Here is a 16,479-nt window from a genome sequence, read left to right as displayed (position 1 = left end):
CCAGAGAAGGGCTGCAACCCTATAATTAAAAAAAAAAACTGACACCACGACGTTTTCCCCTCGACGGCGGACAACGCGCTGCGCTGCGCATCGCACTCTCACAGCTTCCCGCAGAACCTGAGGACGCTGACGCTCTCCTCCACCTACCTGGGGTGGGCCCACATGGCGGCGCTGCGGGGGCTGTTCAACCTGCAGGTGCTGAAGCTCAAGGAAATGGCGTTCAAGGGGACGCTGTGGGAGGCGCTGGGCGGCGACTTCCCGCAGCTGGAGACGCTGCACATTGAGCGCACCGAGCTGGAGATATGGAGCGCGGCTGCGGCTGAGCCGTTTCCGAAGCTGAAGAATCTGATACTCGAGAACTGCGAGAGGCTTGAGGAGATCCCGTGTGCGGTGGGGAAGGAGAGCCTGCAGCTCGTGGATATTGAACGCGTGTCGCAGACGCTGGTTCAATCGGCGAGGAACGATCCGGCATGGAGTTAAAAAAAAAATTAAAAAACTAACGGAATTAAGTGTCAGTTAGGGTGAGGGGTGAAATTAAAGATAATTATGTACTTCAGGGGTCTAGTTGATACACCCCTACCTATAGGCTATAGGATGCTAAACGTAATAAGGGCATCCACGTTATGGGTGAAATTGATACGTAACCCAAAAATAAATACATGAAATAATCTAATGCACGTATGAATTAGTTGTATTCGTGATTTTTTAATAGAAGAAACAAATGATTTTAAATACGGCGTAACGGTGGGTTTCAATTTGAGATATTTGATATCAAACATTAATAATTCTATTACTAATTAAGTCAACATATACTTTCAAAATAATTGGATTTTAATGACATTTTAAAGCTTGGATTGATCACTCAAATATTACTCTATGGGGGCATTTACTTTGACGAATTAGTTTTGATCGATAAAAATAGTAAAACTAATTTTTTGTTTAATATGGTAGATTGAAATTTTGGGATATCCCGAAGCCCTTGATTATTTCCATCCTTTAAGGGGGATTTTACTTTGAATGTTTAGTTTTAATACATAAAAATAGTAAGGCTAATCCCTTGTTTGCTTTGATAGATTGAAACTTTAGAATATCCCAAGGGGCTTGATTTCTTATCACTGAAGCTAATTTTATTTGATTCTTCTCCTATTAAAAGGGTGGGATTGAAGTAATCCTATTATCGAGGATAAAACGACTCAATCATGCAAAGTAAATGACTCATGAGTTAATTTTGTTTTATTATTATCTATTGAAGGGGTGGAATTGGAAAAATCATACTTTTAATTAAAAAAATACTTAAGCATGCATCTTATGAATTATGCATCTTAAGCATGCATCTTATCAAACTTGACAAGCTCAACAAAAGAATAGAGAATGCCTCTCTCTCGTTCCAAATTTCCGCATGTTTTCCTCCTTAGAGAATATGAGATAAAAAAAAAAAGTAATGATAATTTTTTTTTTCATTTTTTCTCATAATAAATTTACAACTACCAAAGATAATGCACCCTACAGTTATATGTTTGATGAATTGCTTGTAAGTATGCCCCGGCTAAGTTACTGCACATTGTTTGTTTTATCTTGGGTTCTGCATTTTTGGTGTTCATTTCGTATTTTACTAAATTGTTTTAGTTTTTTTTTCTAATTTTAATTTCTTCTACTTTAATTTAATTTTAAGATTATCAATTAGAATCATGAATAGCATGAAGACAGTCAGGAAATTAGGACATTATATAATTATTAATTGCCTTGGCGTATAACAGAGTTTACAAGGTGTATGATACATTGTGTTGCAGAAACAGATCTTCTTGGAAAATCAGACAAGATAAAGGAGTTGCAGGTATAATTATACTATCTTATGATGCTTAATTCAACACATATATATTAAGCTGTCTTGTACAATAATGTATTCATATCATAGACTGTATTATCTCCTAAAGCCTAGCTAATGATGAATCACCTTATCGTTTTGTAAACCTTATGGTTGAGTTTTCGTTGTCGGAATGGTTGAGAAATGGTCAGTTGCAGGCCTATATTTTTTTTTACTTTTTTCAGCCTAAGCATCAAAACTGTTACACTCTTTGCGAACGCCCGATATAGTAATTGTGCCCCACTTTTGACAGATGGAGGGAGTATTATTTTATTTAGAAGGATAAAATGGAAATAGAGGTGGCAAGAAGGATGTTCAATTTTCTTGTCTTTTTAAGTGGAAAAAATTGCATTATACAAAGAGGTAATGCATAGAAATTTCTATGTAACCGATTTCTAAAGGTATCATCTTTTTATATTTTAATACGTTTACCACTTAGTCAAAGTCATAGTTTAAAAAAAGTGCCGGCAAAGATTGAATTGAAATATATAAAATGAAAAAAGAAAACAATATCTTGAATGCATGAAAGGAAGTAAACTCTTCTGCTTGAACACTCATCCAATTCTATTCCTTTGCTCTTACTCTGTCCCTCTCTCACTCAATTTCTCTCTTTCTCTCTCTAAGTTATCAGCACACGGAATGGATTTGATCAAAACTGCTGCCTCCGTCCTTCTAGCTCCAATTCAATACATCTTCGGCTTTTGCTACAAAGAGTTCTCTCAAATCCAAAGTCTCGACAAAGATGCAACAAAGCTAACTGCGAGTCTCGACACCATCCAGAAATTATTGAACGACGCGGAGGCGCGAACCATCCCCAGCGACGCCGTCAAGAGCCGGCTGAAGAAGCTTGAAGACGTGGCGTTCGACGCCGCCAACGTTTTGGATGAGCTCAAATACCATCTTCTCTCCAAACAAATTGAGCACACCGAAATGACGATGATGGAGAAGGTATTATCATGCTGCTCATCACGCTACGATTCTATTGCGCAATCAAGAAATATGGCTCTTAGAATCAAAGAAATCAATGAGAATTTGGAATCCATTAACAAAGAGGCCACCGAGCTTGGCCTCGTAGCGAGGCTTGAAAATGAGCCCACCTTGGTTAATGCTGCTACTTTTGAAACTGATTCATTCACTCTTGATCCTATTTTCATTGGAAGAGATGATATTGCATCAGAAATAGTTGGGATGCTTACCAATAGCATCACAACTGATGATGGATCAGTTTCAATCCTTGCCATTGTCGGGATGGGAGGATTGGGAAAGACAACATTGACTAGGAAAGTCTTCCATCGTCTGAAGAATGAGAATCGGTTTGGGTCACATATTTGGGTGCATGTTTCTCCATATTTTGATCCAATCATTCTTTTCAAGAAAATTCTCAAAGAGGTTTCCCAACAAAACAAACAGTTGCCTTCTAATCAAGTTGAAAGTTCTAGTAAACAGGATATTCTTTCAAAGCCTGATCAAGTTGAAATTGAGAGTAAGCAAGACATTCTTTCAGAGCTTCAAAAGGCTTTGAAAGATAAGACTTATCTTCTTATTCTTGATGATGTATGGAATCAAGATGTTTTGATATGGGAAGGTTTTATGAATTCCTTGTTGGGAGTTAGTGATTGTGTCAAGGGAAATGCCATTGTTGTTAGTACCAGAAATATGGAGGTGGCTTCAATTGTGAATACACTGCATATACATGAGTTGAAAGGCTTATCGGAGGAAGACTGTTGGTCAATAATCAGAGCAAAAGCCTTCGGTAAAAAAGATGTTCCGTCAGAATTTGAGGCCATTGGGAGAAAGATCGCAAGAAGGTGTCAAGGTTTGCCATTAGCTGCCAATATAGTTGGGGGAGTGCTGCACAATCACAATAAATCTGAGGAAAAATGGCGTTCAATCGAGGAGAAATGGCTTTCGCCAAATGAAGGTGGAGATAATATGACAAAAATATTAAGATTGAGCTTTGATAATTTGTCTCCGCCATTAATTAAGAAGTGCTTTGCGTACTGTGCGATTATTCCTAAAGGCTCCAAAATCAGGAAACAGGAACTGATTGAGTTGTGGATGGCAGAAGGTTTTCTTCAAGCTGATGGAAGGGATGACATGGAGTCCGTGGGCGAAAAATTTATCGACGTGCTTCTGCACAACTCTTTACTGCAAGTTTCAGAAAGAGATTATTACGGAAATGTAGAAAGTTGTGGCATGCACGATCTTGTGCACGATCTTGTGCACGATCTTGCTTGTTCTGTTTCAAGTTCCTCTAACAGTACAGGTGGTAGCAGCCGAGTTCGATACATGATTCTCGGGGACAACTATTGTCGAGACGAATCAAGGCGTATCCCAAAAGAAATGGCAAAGTCTTTGCGTACATTACTATTCGAAGGTGATATTTCTGATATCAACTTCTCAGACTTGGAAAGTTTGCATGTTTTACATCTTCAGTCTGAAGTTAAAAAGCTGCCAAGTTCGATTCGGAAGTTGATACATTTGAGAGATTTTGACATTTCGAATACAAGTATTGAAGTTTTGCCAGATTGGATTGGTGAATTCTTTCACTTGCAAACGTTGAGAGCAAACTCAGAACATTTGAGAAAAGTGCCAAGTACGATTAAGTACTTGATTAACTTGAGGCATCTTTATATTAATGAGAAGGTAGAGTTGCCTATGGGAATTGGGAGATTAACTTCTCTCCAAACGCTAACCCACTTTCGAGTGGGCGACAAGAATGGCTGCAAAATTGAAGAGCTCGGAAGTTTGATTAATCTTAAAGGAGAGCTATGGATTGGCCATCTGGAAAGGGTTCATGACAAGGAAGAGGCTGGGAAAGCCAATTTATTCAAAAAGTCTAAAATATTGAACTTGTGTTTGAATTGGGGTGAAGACAGAAGAGAAGGTGAAAGAAATGATGAGGATGTATTGGAAGGCCTTCAACCTCACTCACGTCTGAGGAAGTTAGAGATCCGGGAATTCAAAGGCAGTAGGTTTCCATCATGGACTCAGAAGATGTCAGTTCCAGATGCGCCTCGAGGCTCTTGGGTGCTACTTAACAACTTAATGTCGTTAACACTCTTTAAGTGCTTCGAATGTGAAGAGATCCCAATGTTAGGGCACTTGCCCAATCTCAAGTCCCTTAGGTTGGATGGATTGTTGAAATTGAAGTGTATAAATTCATCATTCTATGGAATGGTGAACAAGGACACACACATTGTTTTTCCAGTTCTCGAGAAGTTTGAATTGGTCTTCATGCCTGAGCTGGCAAAGTGGGCAGAAATAGAAATTTCGGATGGAAGTGAAGTGAAGCTATTTCCTCGCCTCCAACATTTGACAATTTATAATTGCTTCCGATTGAAGAGTGTTCCAAGTCATGTCTCGTCTTGCCTGGAAAAATTGTGGATTTATGGAAGCGGTGTGGAATGTCTGCCAGCTGATTGGTTATTGAGTAACAGCGAGACTCTCAATTGGTTGAGAATAAGTGAGTGCCGGAATTTGAGAGAAATATCAGATAGGTGGGGAGAAGAAGAATCAGAAGGAAGAAGCTTCACAATCACATCCCTCCCTATATTCCCTCGTCTCACATATTTGTTTATTCGAGGCGTTCCTAAGTTAAGTTTGGAGACTGTGGATGCAATGCGGCACCTCCAAATTGTTGGCAACAAAAACATTGACCCGTGACGGTGAGTATCTATATCTTTTGCTAGAAACAGGTGTATGTGTATTTTATTTGAAAAAAAAAAATTATCATTTAATTTCACTTTTATTAATTAATAATAGGTTAAAAATTCAAAATTATGGTATATAATTTTTTTAAAAATTAATTTTTTGAAATAAATATTAACAATAATTCATAGTATTATAATTTATTTCATAAAAAATATTATTAAAATAATAGATATAAGAATGAGACATAATGACATATATAAAATTGTGGGACAATGGATCTCATCTCTTAGTTTGGTGCTTAAACAATAGGAGATAAATTATTTTGAGTTTCTTTATATTTTTTCAGCGACTTATCATCTTAGCTTTTTTTTCCATTAATTAATTCTATTTTATATTGACACAGAATAAAGTGAAAGAAGCAAACAGTTGTGTTTGATTTTGAGGTGCCTCTAAAGAATTAGGATTATTATGTCGAGGGTTAAAGGAGATGCATGTTTGGATACCAATTTGTTTCACAATTGATATGATTCTCAAAGACTCAAATTAACTTTATTAATCATTGTAAGGTTGCAAATGTGAATTAGGAAAACAAGACAAAACAAACCAAAAACAAAACGAAAAAACAAGCTGTATGCAATGTTTGTAAATTTCATCTCATGTGTTTTGAATGAATGAATGAAATTTCTATTTCTTGATGAATGAATGCCTATTTCTTATGTTTTGAATGTTGAGTCATGCTAGCTTGAATTTGATGAAATGGTGTTGGGGGTTGTATCAGTTGTATCAATATATATGTTTTCATGGTGTAATTATTAAAGAAGACAAGAATGAAACATGTGTTGAGCTTGAATCCGAGCTTGAGCTTAGATTGGCCTACTGGAGTAAAACCATAAAGCTCCTATTGAGCCATTTTGAGTTTTGTTATACATTTTCTAATAGAATCAAATAAATTTCAAGATGACATGAGGATATATGAGATCCATTAATTATATAATTTCTGTAGGACTAAATGTAAATCTCTCAGGCATGTGTCTATTGTTCTGTTTATGGTTCTGGTTATATGATTTTTTCCTCAAATGAATGGCTAATTGAATAGAGGTCTCATTCTGTTTAAGAAAAAGAGTTTCTAATAGAATCAAATAAATTTCAAGATGACATGAAGATATATGAGATCCATTAATATAATTTTCTATAGGACTAAATGTCAATCTCTCAAGCATGTGTCTATTCTTCTGTTTTTATGATTTTTTTCTTCAAAAGCTATTTAATTTTATTTCATTATTGTTAGCTACGCCCCATCAAACTTGAACTATCTGTTATTGTTTTAACTCCAAACATTAATCCTTGATTGCAGTGAGTATGATTCTAAAGCCATATGGCAGAGATAGGGGAGCTTTCGAAGAGCATGGAGGCGAGGCGGCGTCAACTTGAGGGTGCAAATGAGCTTGCTCGTGGTGAAAGGACGACGGCAATGTAGTTGTTGACTCTGAAGAGAAGGATGATTCAATCAATAATGTTGAAGATGAAGATAGTGAAACAAAGGAATCAGCAGTTGTGGAAGTTGAACCGAATCCCAGCAACAAGGGAAAAGGAATGTATGAGAAGAAAAGCTCAAATTTCTGAGTAAGTCAGTACTAGTTCTGCTCGATTTGATCACACCCTAACAAATGACTTGTGATACTCAAGTGTTGTTTAACTAAAATTTGAGCATGTCAATACTCAACTCAGCTTGACTTGATTACACCCCTAACACGATTCATTTTGAGTGAGCTAAAATATCCACACAACAATGGATAAAAAAAAGGGGCTTTTGCCAAAAGAATTCATTCCCAAATTATTTCTCATGTACAAAGCAATTACACCATTATTCCAACAAACAAGGAGAGAGAATCATATCATATAGGAAACTACACATTCTTTACAAATAAAAAGGAAAAAGGCACACCGATGAAAGAATGTTGAGCATATCATACAACATTATAACAAAGTTTTCAATTTGCATCACCATGTTTATTTTACAAATCTTACAAGTTCGAACTCACCTGGCAGGGCAGGATGTTTGTTTTACTTTATCAACTCCATGTTTATCCTAGTTTTTATAAACAGACGAGAGTAGTAATAAGACTTCGATTTTCATGGAGGGGGTAATAAAACTACAATTTGAATTTTCAGGGCGGAGAACTTTTTCTTTCTTGCTTTTCTTTTCCTATTTTTGGTGTGTTTCTAGTTCCATTTTATACCATGAAATGTAATTTTAATTATTATTTATAATTATAAAGTCATTTTGTTTTATTATATTAGATTATTAAAATATAGAATTTTGAATTGAATATATAACCAAAATATGTAAATAATGTATAAGTAATAATACAAATAAAATTAATTGGGAACAATATATATAGACATATAAAGGGAATGTGTATTATAGTGGTATCCTCGGAAAGTTAGAAATTGATTTATTGTTGAAGCAGATATAGAAAAAAATAGGTGAATTCCCAACGTTAATGTTGCACTTTAAAAGCTAAAATTGTTGGAGGCATGATCCTTAGTAATTCGCTATATTTGCTTAGAATATAGTTTGGTGCAATTAATACAAGAATTTTCACAATTCTTACAAAAAGAAATTTCCATTTGAATTACACCCCATGCTACTTCTCATGTCCATGAAAATTATAGTGTGATTTGAAGGGTATGAAATTTAATAAAAAGTTAGACTATGTGTATGAAGTGAAAAAAGAAGGTCCAAATTTGATGTGTTAAATGGTAGATTTCTTTGTAAATATTGAATTGAATGAGATTTAAAATATAAGGAATAATTTTTTTTAAAAAGAAAGATTACAATTTTCATGGACGGACAAAGGTAGTAATAAACTAATGTCTTCGTGGACGAAGGTAGTATACCCTCAATATATATTTTTTCATGGTGCAACTATTAAAGAAGGCAAATGGTGAAGACAATAAACAAACATGGTTGAATCATCAAGCATGTGTTGATGAAGAAGGAATGAAGATTCACATCTTCTCCATCTTCAATCTTTGAGCAATCTTATTAGACAAACAATATGCCGTTGATTGAATCGTGACCATTGGATTAACACCAACAGCTCCCGGCAGCACACTCGCATCACACACAAACAGCCCCTTCGCCTCCCAACTCTCCCCATTCTCATCAACTGCTCCTTCCTCTTCATCCACCCCCATTCTGCAGCTCCCCATCTGATGCGCCGAGCAATACGTCGTCCACGCCCTCGACATCGCCCTCGGCCCCTCCCCCGCCACCACGGTGTCGAGAAACTCCTCCACCTCCCTCTCCCCGACCCCCTCGCACCTCAGCCTCTGCCCGTCGCTCTGATGCGTGCCCACCTCGACCGCCCCGGCCGCCACCAGTATCCTCAGCGCCCGGCGCAGCCCCGCCCTCATGTTCTCCCTATCGTAATCGTCAGAAACGTCGTACTTGATCCGGCCCCGCCTCATGACCTCCCCGGCTCCCCTGTCTCTGATCATCGAGAACAGGTGAGCCGTCCGGGAGTATCTCGTCAACCTCTTCTTCACCTCCGCCCCCGACTCCCACGGGCACAGGGCCGCGATCGTCCCTGGCCCGAGGATCGGGGACTCTATGATGGCCCTTACACTACCATCATCAGCAACCACTTTGTGCAGGGACGTGATGATTTTAAATTATTAACAATGGGATATTTAGTGTCGTTAATTTCTCGACGGGATTCTCCCGTCGAGAATACAAGTTTCTCGACGTAATTCTTTGTCGTCAATCTTTTTCCCCACGCTTTATTTAGTGATCCCAGTTTTTCGTTGAGAATCCGTCGAGAAGAAGATTAACGATGGCTTCGTTCATGTTGTCGACAGAATATTCCATCGAGAATCCCAGTTTTTTTTATCTTTTTTTGCACACCTTGAAGTATTATGCATAACGTGAAAAGGAAGAACATACAATTTTCTTGTCTTTTAATTGGAAAAAAACGCATTATACAGAGTCAGTATATATAAATTTCTACGTAACCAATTTATAAAGATACAATATTTATATATTTTAATACGTTTACCTTGTTGTTAAAATATTAACTAAATATTATATTTACAGTTTTTTACTACCTTCATCCTTATAAAATATATTCAATTTGTCATTTTTGTCTGTTTTTATAAAACCAATTTAATTTATTTTTGATAAGTTTTTCACTCATAATAAAATGAGATCTTATGAGACTATTACTTCATTCACAACATATTTAGTTATTTTATTAAAATTCGTACCATTTATAAATAAGCACTTCCTTCATCCGCCAACACAATTGTCATTTTGAGCGTCTGCAAAAAGTATGTCATTTTTTTTAAAGACATGGTCCCATATCTTTTACTTATAATTCATCTTTATAAATACTCCTTATTTACAAGAAGAAAAAAAATACTCAACTCTTATTCAATTTCAACCATTGATTTCAAATAACGGTATGACCCTTTCTCCATTATATAAAAATCAATAATTGTTTCATTAAATCCCGTGCACAACCAAAATGACATACTCTTGACGAACGGAGAGAACATTTTTTATAAGGATAGATGGGAGGGATTATATTAATACTATCCTTTCCTTTCCTAACAAGGGTCCAAAAGGACAACTCATCGTTGAAAGAAAACAACAGGAAAGAACAAAGCAAGAACGAAGAAACTCTTCGAAAGCCCTTCTACAAATCCCCCACCAAAACGTTCATCAGCTAACTGGTCAAAGTCAAAGTATTAGAAAACGTGTGTGCGAAGATTAAAATATAAAAAATGAACATTAATGAAATCTTATTGGTTTAAAGCCCCTTACTTTGAACATTTTTTTTTTTTTTTTGAGAGAACTTACTTTGAACATTTCATTATGCCTTATTATTGAGTTTTCGTCGTCGGTTGAGAAATGGTCAGAGTTGCTGCCCTATAATTTTGACTTTTCGTCTCCGGAGTAGTTGAGAAATAATGAGGGGGAATTTATTTGACAAAGTCAAAGTTTGAAATATAAAAAATGAAAAAGGAAAACCATAGCTTGCATCACTCATCCAATTCTGCTTCTTAATCCTCTCTCTCTCTCACTAAATTTCTCTGTTTCTCTCTCTAAGTTATCAGCTACCACAAAGCAAGGAAGCAGCAGTCCTTAAAGCGCAATAGGGAAGGTGAAGTTGAATTTCGATTCTGCTTGTTGTTTGTGTGCAGTGAAATTTGAGATTTTTTTTCTTCTGTTTTTTGGTGTTTCCTTTTGTACTAATTATCATGTTTGCCTATGGAAATCAATCATTTTCTTCGCGTGATATATTACTCTATTCAATTGTGTGTGCCAGCAGCAGTGTGGGGAATAATTCAACACACTTTGAAACAAGTAGTGAAAGTTTAGATTTGCTCTTATGAGATTTGATACTTTGAGTTTTTCTCATATATTTATGCACATTTTTTTGTGTGGGAATTATCACATATAGTCTTTTTTATTAAAAACATAAGTTTTATAGCCCTAATTTATAATAGATAAATTATATAATCATTTTAGGTTTAAAAGACTACAACATCCTTAGACTTTTTTTGTATTTTTATTTAACATTTTACATTATATTTTTATTTAACATTTTTACATTATATTTTTATTTAATATTTTATTTTTTATTTAACATTTTCTTCTCTACACTAAAATATTAACTAAATACTACAGTATATTCAACAATTTTTTATATTAACATCAAATCATTCACGAGCTGACTATTCAAAGTCAAAGTATTAAAAAAAGTGTCGGCAAGAATTGAAATATATAAAAAGAAAAAGGAAAACCATATCTAGAATGAAAGGAGTTTGATCCCTCATCCAATTCTATTCCTTATCTCTCTCTCTCTCACTCAAATTCTCTTTCTCTCTTTAAGTTATCAGCGCACAAAGCATGGAAGCAGCAGCTGCTACCGCGGTCCTTAAAGTTCTAGTTGAAAAACTCATCGACCTCCCCATGAAAGAGATCTCTCAAATCCGAGGTTTCCGCAAAAATGCAGAAAAGCTAGCTGGAAGTCTCGACATGATCCAGAAATTCTTGCACAATGCTGAGATGCGTGCCATCACCAGCGATGCTGCTGTCAAGAGCTGGTTGAAGAAGCTTGAAGACGTGGCGTTCGATGCTGACAATGTTTTGGATGAAATCAACTATCATATTCTCTCCAAACAAATTAAGGCCACCAAACCCATGAAGGCGAAGATATTATCAGGCTTCTCATCATCCGTCAATTCTATTGCGCGTCCGAGAAATATGGCTGTTAGAATCAAGAAAATCAATAAGAATTTGAAGTCCATTAAGAAAGAGGCCACCGACCTTGGCCTCGTAGTGAGGCTTGCCATTGCCAATGAGCCCACTTTGGTTGATGCTTCTTTGGAAACTGATTCGTACACTCTTGATCCAATTTTTATTGGAAGAGATGATGCTGTGTCGGAAATAGTTGAGATGCTTACCAATAGCATCACAACTGATGAACGCGCAGTTTCCATCATTTCCATTGTCGGGATGGGGGATTGGGGAAGACGACATTGACTAGGAAAGTTTTCAATCATCTGAAGGATGAGAATCAGTTTGGATTACATATTTGGGTGCATGTTTCCCGAAATTTTGATGCAATAACTCTTTTGAAGACAATTCTCAAGAACTTAACTCCTTGTCAAGTTGAAAATGCGAGCAAGGAAGATATTCTTGCAAAGCTTAAAGAAGCTTTGGAAGATAAAACGTATCTTCTTGTACTTGATGATGTATGGAATGAAGATACTTCCAAATGGGAAGATTTTATCAATTCCTTGTTGGGAGTTAGTTTTGTTAAGGGAAATGCAATTGTTGTTACCACCAGAAGTATGACGGTTACTTCAATTGTGAATCCACTTCATACATATGAGTTGAAAGGCTTATCGGAGGAAGAGTGTTGGTCAATAATCAAAGAAAAAACATTCGGAAAAGAAGATGTTCCGTCAGAATTTGAGGCAATTGGGACAAAGATAGCAATAAGGTGTCAAGGTTTGCCATTAGCGGCCAACGTAGTTGGGGGAGTGCTGCGCATTAAATCTGAGGAAAAATGGCTTTCAGTCGAGGAGAAATGGCTTTCAGCCGATGAAGGAGGAGATAATATCAGAAAAATATTGAGACTGAGCTTCGATAATTTGTCTTTGCTATTACTTAAGAAGTGCTTCGCTTACTGTGCGATGTTTCCTAAAGGCTACCAAATCATCAAACAAGAACTGATTGAGATGTGGATGGCAGAAGGTTTTCTTCAAGCTGATGGTAGGGATGACATGGAGTCCGTGGGCGAAAAATTTATCAACCTTCTTCTGCACAACTCTTTACTGCAAGTTTCAAAGAGAGATATTTATGGAAATGTAAAGAAGTGTGGCATGCACGATCTTGTGCACGATCTCGCTTGTTCTGTTTCGAGTTCGTCTAACAGTACAGGTGGTAGCAGCCGAGTTCGATACATAATTCTCGGAGACAACTATTGTGGAGACGAATCAAATCGTATCCCAAAAGAAATGGCAAAGTCTTTGCGTACATTACTAATAGCATCCAAAGCTGATATTTCTGTCAACTTCTCAGACTTGGTAACATCCAAAGGTGATATTTCTGATATTAACTTCTCAGACTTGGTGACATCCAAAGGTGATATTTCTGATATCAACTTCTCAGACTTGGAAAGTTTGCATGTTTTACATCTTCACTCTGAAGTTAAAAAGCTGCCAAGTTCGATTCGGAAGTTGATACATTTGAGAGATTTTGACATTTCAAAGACAAGTATTGAAGTTTTGCCGGATTGGATTGGTGAATTCTTACACTTGCAGACGTTGAGAGTAGAGTTAAGATGGTTGAGAAAACTGCCAAGTACCATTAAGTACTTGATTAACTTGAGGCATCTTTATATTAATGAGTATACAGAGTTGCCTATGGGAATTGGGAGATTAACTTCTCTCCAAACGCTAACGCACTTTCCAGTGGGCGACCAGAATGGCTGCAAGATTGAAGAGCTTGGAAGTTTGAATAATCTTAAAGGAGAGTTACGGATTCTCAATCTCAAAACGGTTCATGACAAGGAAGAGGCTTGGAAAGCGAATTTATTCAAAAAGTCAGAACTATTGAAGTTGCGTTTGGAATGGGATAGATATGGCAGAAGAGAAGGTGGAACATATGATGAGGATGTATTGGAAGGCCTTCAACCTCACTCAGATCTGAGGGAGTTAGAGATTTACAATTACAAAGGCAAAAGATTTCCATTATGGACTGAGAAGATGTCAGTTCGAGATGCGCCTCAAGGCTCTTGGGTGCTACTTAACAAGTTGATGTCGTTAACACTCTGGAACTGCAATGAATGTGAAGAGATCCCAATGTTGGGACACTTGCCCAATCTCAAGTCCCTTGAGTTGAGATGGTTGATCAATTTGAAGTGTATAAATTCATCACTCTATGGAACTGTGAACAAGGACACGCGCATTGTTTTTCCAGCTCTCGAGAGGTTGGAATTGTATTTTATGCCTAAGCTGGCAGAGTGGGCAGAAATAGAAATTTCGGATGGAAGTGAAGTGAAGCTATTTCCTCGCCTCCAACATTTGCAAATTATGTGGTGTAAGCAATTGACGAGTGTTCCAAGTCATGTCTCGTCATGCCTTGAAGAATTGAGGATTGAGGAGATCGGTGTAGAATGTCTGCCAGCTGATTGGTTATTGAGTAACAGCGAGACTCTCTCGAAGTTGTATATAGAGGACTGCCGGAATTTGAGAGAAATATCAGATAGGTGGGGAGAAGAAGAATCAGAAGGAAGAAGCTTCACAATCACATCCCTCCCTAAATTCCCTCGTCTAGCATTTGTGCATATTGAAGGCGTTCCTAAGTTAAGTTTGGAGACTGTGGATGCCATATTGCAAGGATGCTGCCACTCTCTTCATAAGTTATATTTGAAGGGAATGGAAAGTTGGGAATGTATGCCGGAATCAGTTCAACATCTTACATCTCTTTATGAGTTATCCTTAGAGGATTTTGGAATGGAAGAGTTACCTGAATGGTTGGGGAACCTCTCATCTCTAAAGGAATTGAATTTAGATAACTGCAAAAGGCTAAGGCGTCTACCATCCATGGATGCAATGCGGCGCCTCACAACATTAAAAGTACTATTTATTGAAGATTGCCCGGAATTAGTGATTGAAAGTGAGGCAACTGATTCTGAATGGCCCAAGCTTTCCCATATCCCCAGCATCTACATTGATGGCTCCAAATACGGTGACGTTGAGTATCAATATCTTTTCTAGAAACAGTTGTATGTGTATTTTATTTGAATTTTTTTCTTCTAATTATCTGAAGTAGCCCTGTAAAATCTACTATCTTATTCTATGGAGTTTCTAATTCAGTTGCTATTAATTTGGGGATTGAGATTTATTTATAATTTTATATATTTTTCTCTAATTTCAACAATGAATGCTTTAGTTTAATTTTGTTATTATTAATTGGGCTTCATTCCATCTAATTAGGGTGTATAATTATTTTTAATCATTTAATTTCTCTTTCATTAGTTAATAATAGGTTGAAAATTTCAAAATTATGGTATATAATTTTATATAAAATTATTTTTTTTGAAATAAATATTAAGAATAATTCATAGTATTATAATTTTATTTTTATAAAAAATATTATTAAACTAATAGATATAAGTATGAGACATATATAGTATATAAAATTGTGGGACAATTGATCTCATCCCTTAGTTTGTTGCTTAAACAATAGGGGATAAATTATTCTGAGTTTGTTTACTATATTTTTACAGCGACTTATCATCTTAGCTTTTTTTTCCATTAAATAATTCTTTTTCGTATTGATACAGAATAAAGTGAAAGAAGCAAACATTGTGTTTGAGGTGCCTCCAAAGAATTAGGAGGTGAAGGAAGCGATCCAGTGAAGAAGGAATAAGTGAATATCCATTTTCTCCATCATGACTTGCTCAACCTATTTTATGTTAATTTTAATTAACCTACTTATAAAAAGTTGTAGTTTTTACTAGCTCTAAGGTTGCAAATGCGAATTAGGAAAGCAAAACAAAATAAACCAAAAAGAAACAAAAAAACAAGACGTATGCAATGTTTGTTAATCTCATCTCATGTTGGGCTGGGTTGAATAAATTAATTTTGTTTTATGAATAAATTATGATAGGAGAGTGATCTTTAATTCGAATTCAAGTGAAATATCTTTTTAATAATCCAAGGGTTAAGTATCAAATAAGCCCCTACCATAGTGGCCCTTTTCACGTTTAGCTCCCTATAGTCGAAGTTGGGCCAACTAAACCCCTGAAGTCCTTAATTTCGAACAATCAGGCCATCTGCCCTAACGGCAACTTAACACCGTTAACTTTTTATTTTTTAATGGGTTAAGTATCAAATAAGCCCCTATCATAGTGGCCCTTTTCACGTTGGGCTCCCTATAGTCGAAGTTGGGCCAACTAAACCCCTATAGTCCAAAAAATTGAATAATTGGGCCCCTAGCCCGAACGGCTGATAAACGCCGTCCGTCTCATTTTTATTTTTATTTTTAATTTGGGCGGAGCGGTGGTTTCCTCCGCCGGAAACAGGGGAATCGATTTTTTGATTTTGTTTTGGCAGATAGAAGAGGGGAACGAGGAGGAGGAAATCTCTCAGGGGAGGATGAGTTTCAGAGCAACTCCGACGAGCGACTACACGGAGAAGAGAGACAGCGATTACACGCACTTTCCGACGCCGCTGAATTCCGAGAAGAGCCGGCGGAGCAGCAAGACGACGAAGAAGCGGCAGGAAAAGGAGGAGGCGAGCGGCGTGTCGTGCAATAAGTGCAGGCCTAGCAATAGGGAGAGGTTCTAGCCTCTCTCGCGCTCAAGAGGAGCCCGAAGTCGTCGGAGTCCGCCGCCTCGTCGTCGTCGCGGGAGGAGCACTGGAAGATCGTGGTGGCG

At 36.9% G+C, this 16,479-nt stretch overlaps 3 protein-coding genes across 3 annotated transcripts in view; all 3 read left to right on the top strand.

Annotated features, from left to right (window-relative positions):
* LOC130997035 (putative disease resistance protein RGA3) overlaps positions 1-5,530 on the top strand; it is a 65,411-nt gene extending 59,881 nt beyond the window's left edge. Inside the window, exons 3-4 of the mRNA XM_057922314.1 lie at positions 1,791-1,834; positions 2,489-5,530. Coding sequence (XP_057778297.1) covers positions 2,504-5,530 — 3,027 coding nt within the window. The 5' untranslated portion in view covers positions 1,791-1,834; positions 2,489-2,503. The remainder of the gene's footprint in view (positions 1-1,790; positions 1,835-2,488) is intronic.
* Positions 5,531-11,435: 5,905 nt separating this feature from the next.
* LOC130997034 (uncharacterized) lies at positions 11,436-11,983 on the top strand. The gene is made up of 2 exons (XM_057922313.1): positions 11,436-11,926; positions 11,980-11,983. The coding sequence occupies exons 1-2, from the start codon at positions 11,436-11,438 to the stop codon at positions 11,981-11,983; spliced, it is 495 nt and encodes a 164-aa protein (XP_057778296.1).
* A 30-nt stretch (positions 11,984-12,013) lies between these two features.
* LOC130999820 (putative disease resistance protein RGA3) lies at positions 12,014-15,456 on the top strand. Its single transcript, XM_057925482.1, has one exon. The coding sequence runs from the start codon at positions 12,383-12,385 to the stop codon at positions 14,813-14,815; it is 2,433 nt and encodes an 810-aa protein (XP_057781465.1). The 5' UTR covers positions 12,014-12,382; the 3' UTR covers positions 14,816-15,456.
* Positions 15,457-16,479: the final 1,023 nt, after the last annotated feature.

The sequence above is a fragment of the Salvia miltiorrhiza genome, chromosome 8 (assembly GCF_028751815.1).
Source record: "Salvia miltiorrhiza cultivar Shanhuang (shh) chromosome 8, IMPLAD_Smil_shh, whole genome shotgun sequence".
NCBI lineage: Eukaryota > Viridiplantae > Streptophyta > Magnoliopsida > Lamiales > Lamiaceae > Salvia > Salvia miltiorrhiza.
Note: the sequence above shows the minus strand (reverse complement) of the source record. Positions and strands in the feature narration are given on the sequence as shown.

Coding starts and splice junctions, on each gene's coding strand:
- LOC130997034 (XM_057922313.1), top strand. CDS start 11,436: ATGGAAGCAGCAGCTGCTACCGCGGTCCTTAAAGTTCTAGTTGAAAAA.
- LOC130999820 (XM_057925482.1), top strand. CDS start 12,383: ATGACGGTTACTTCAATTGTGAATCCACTTCATACATATGAGTTGAAA.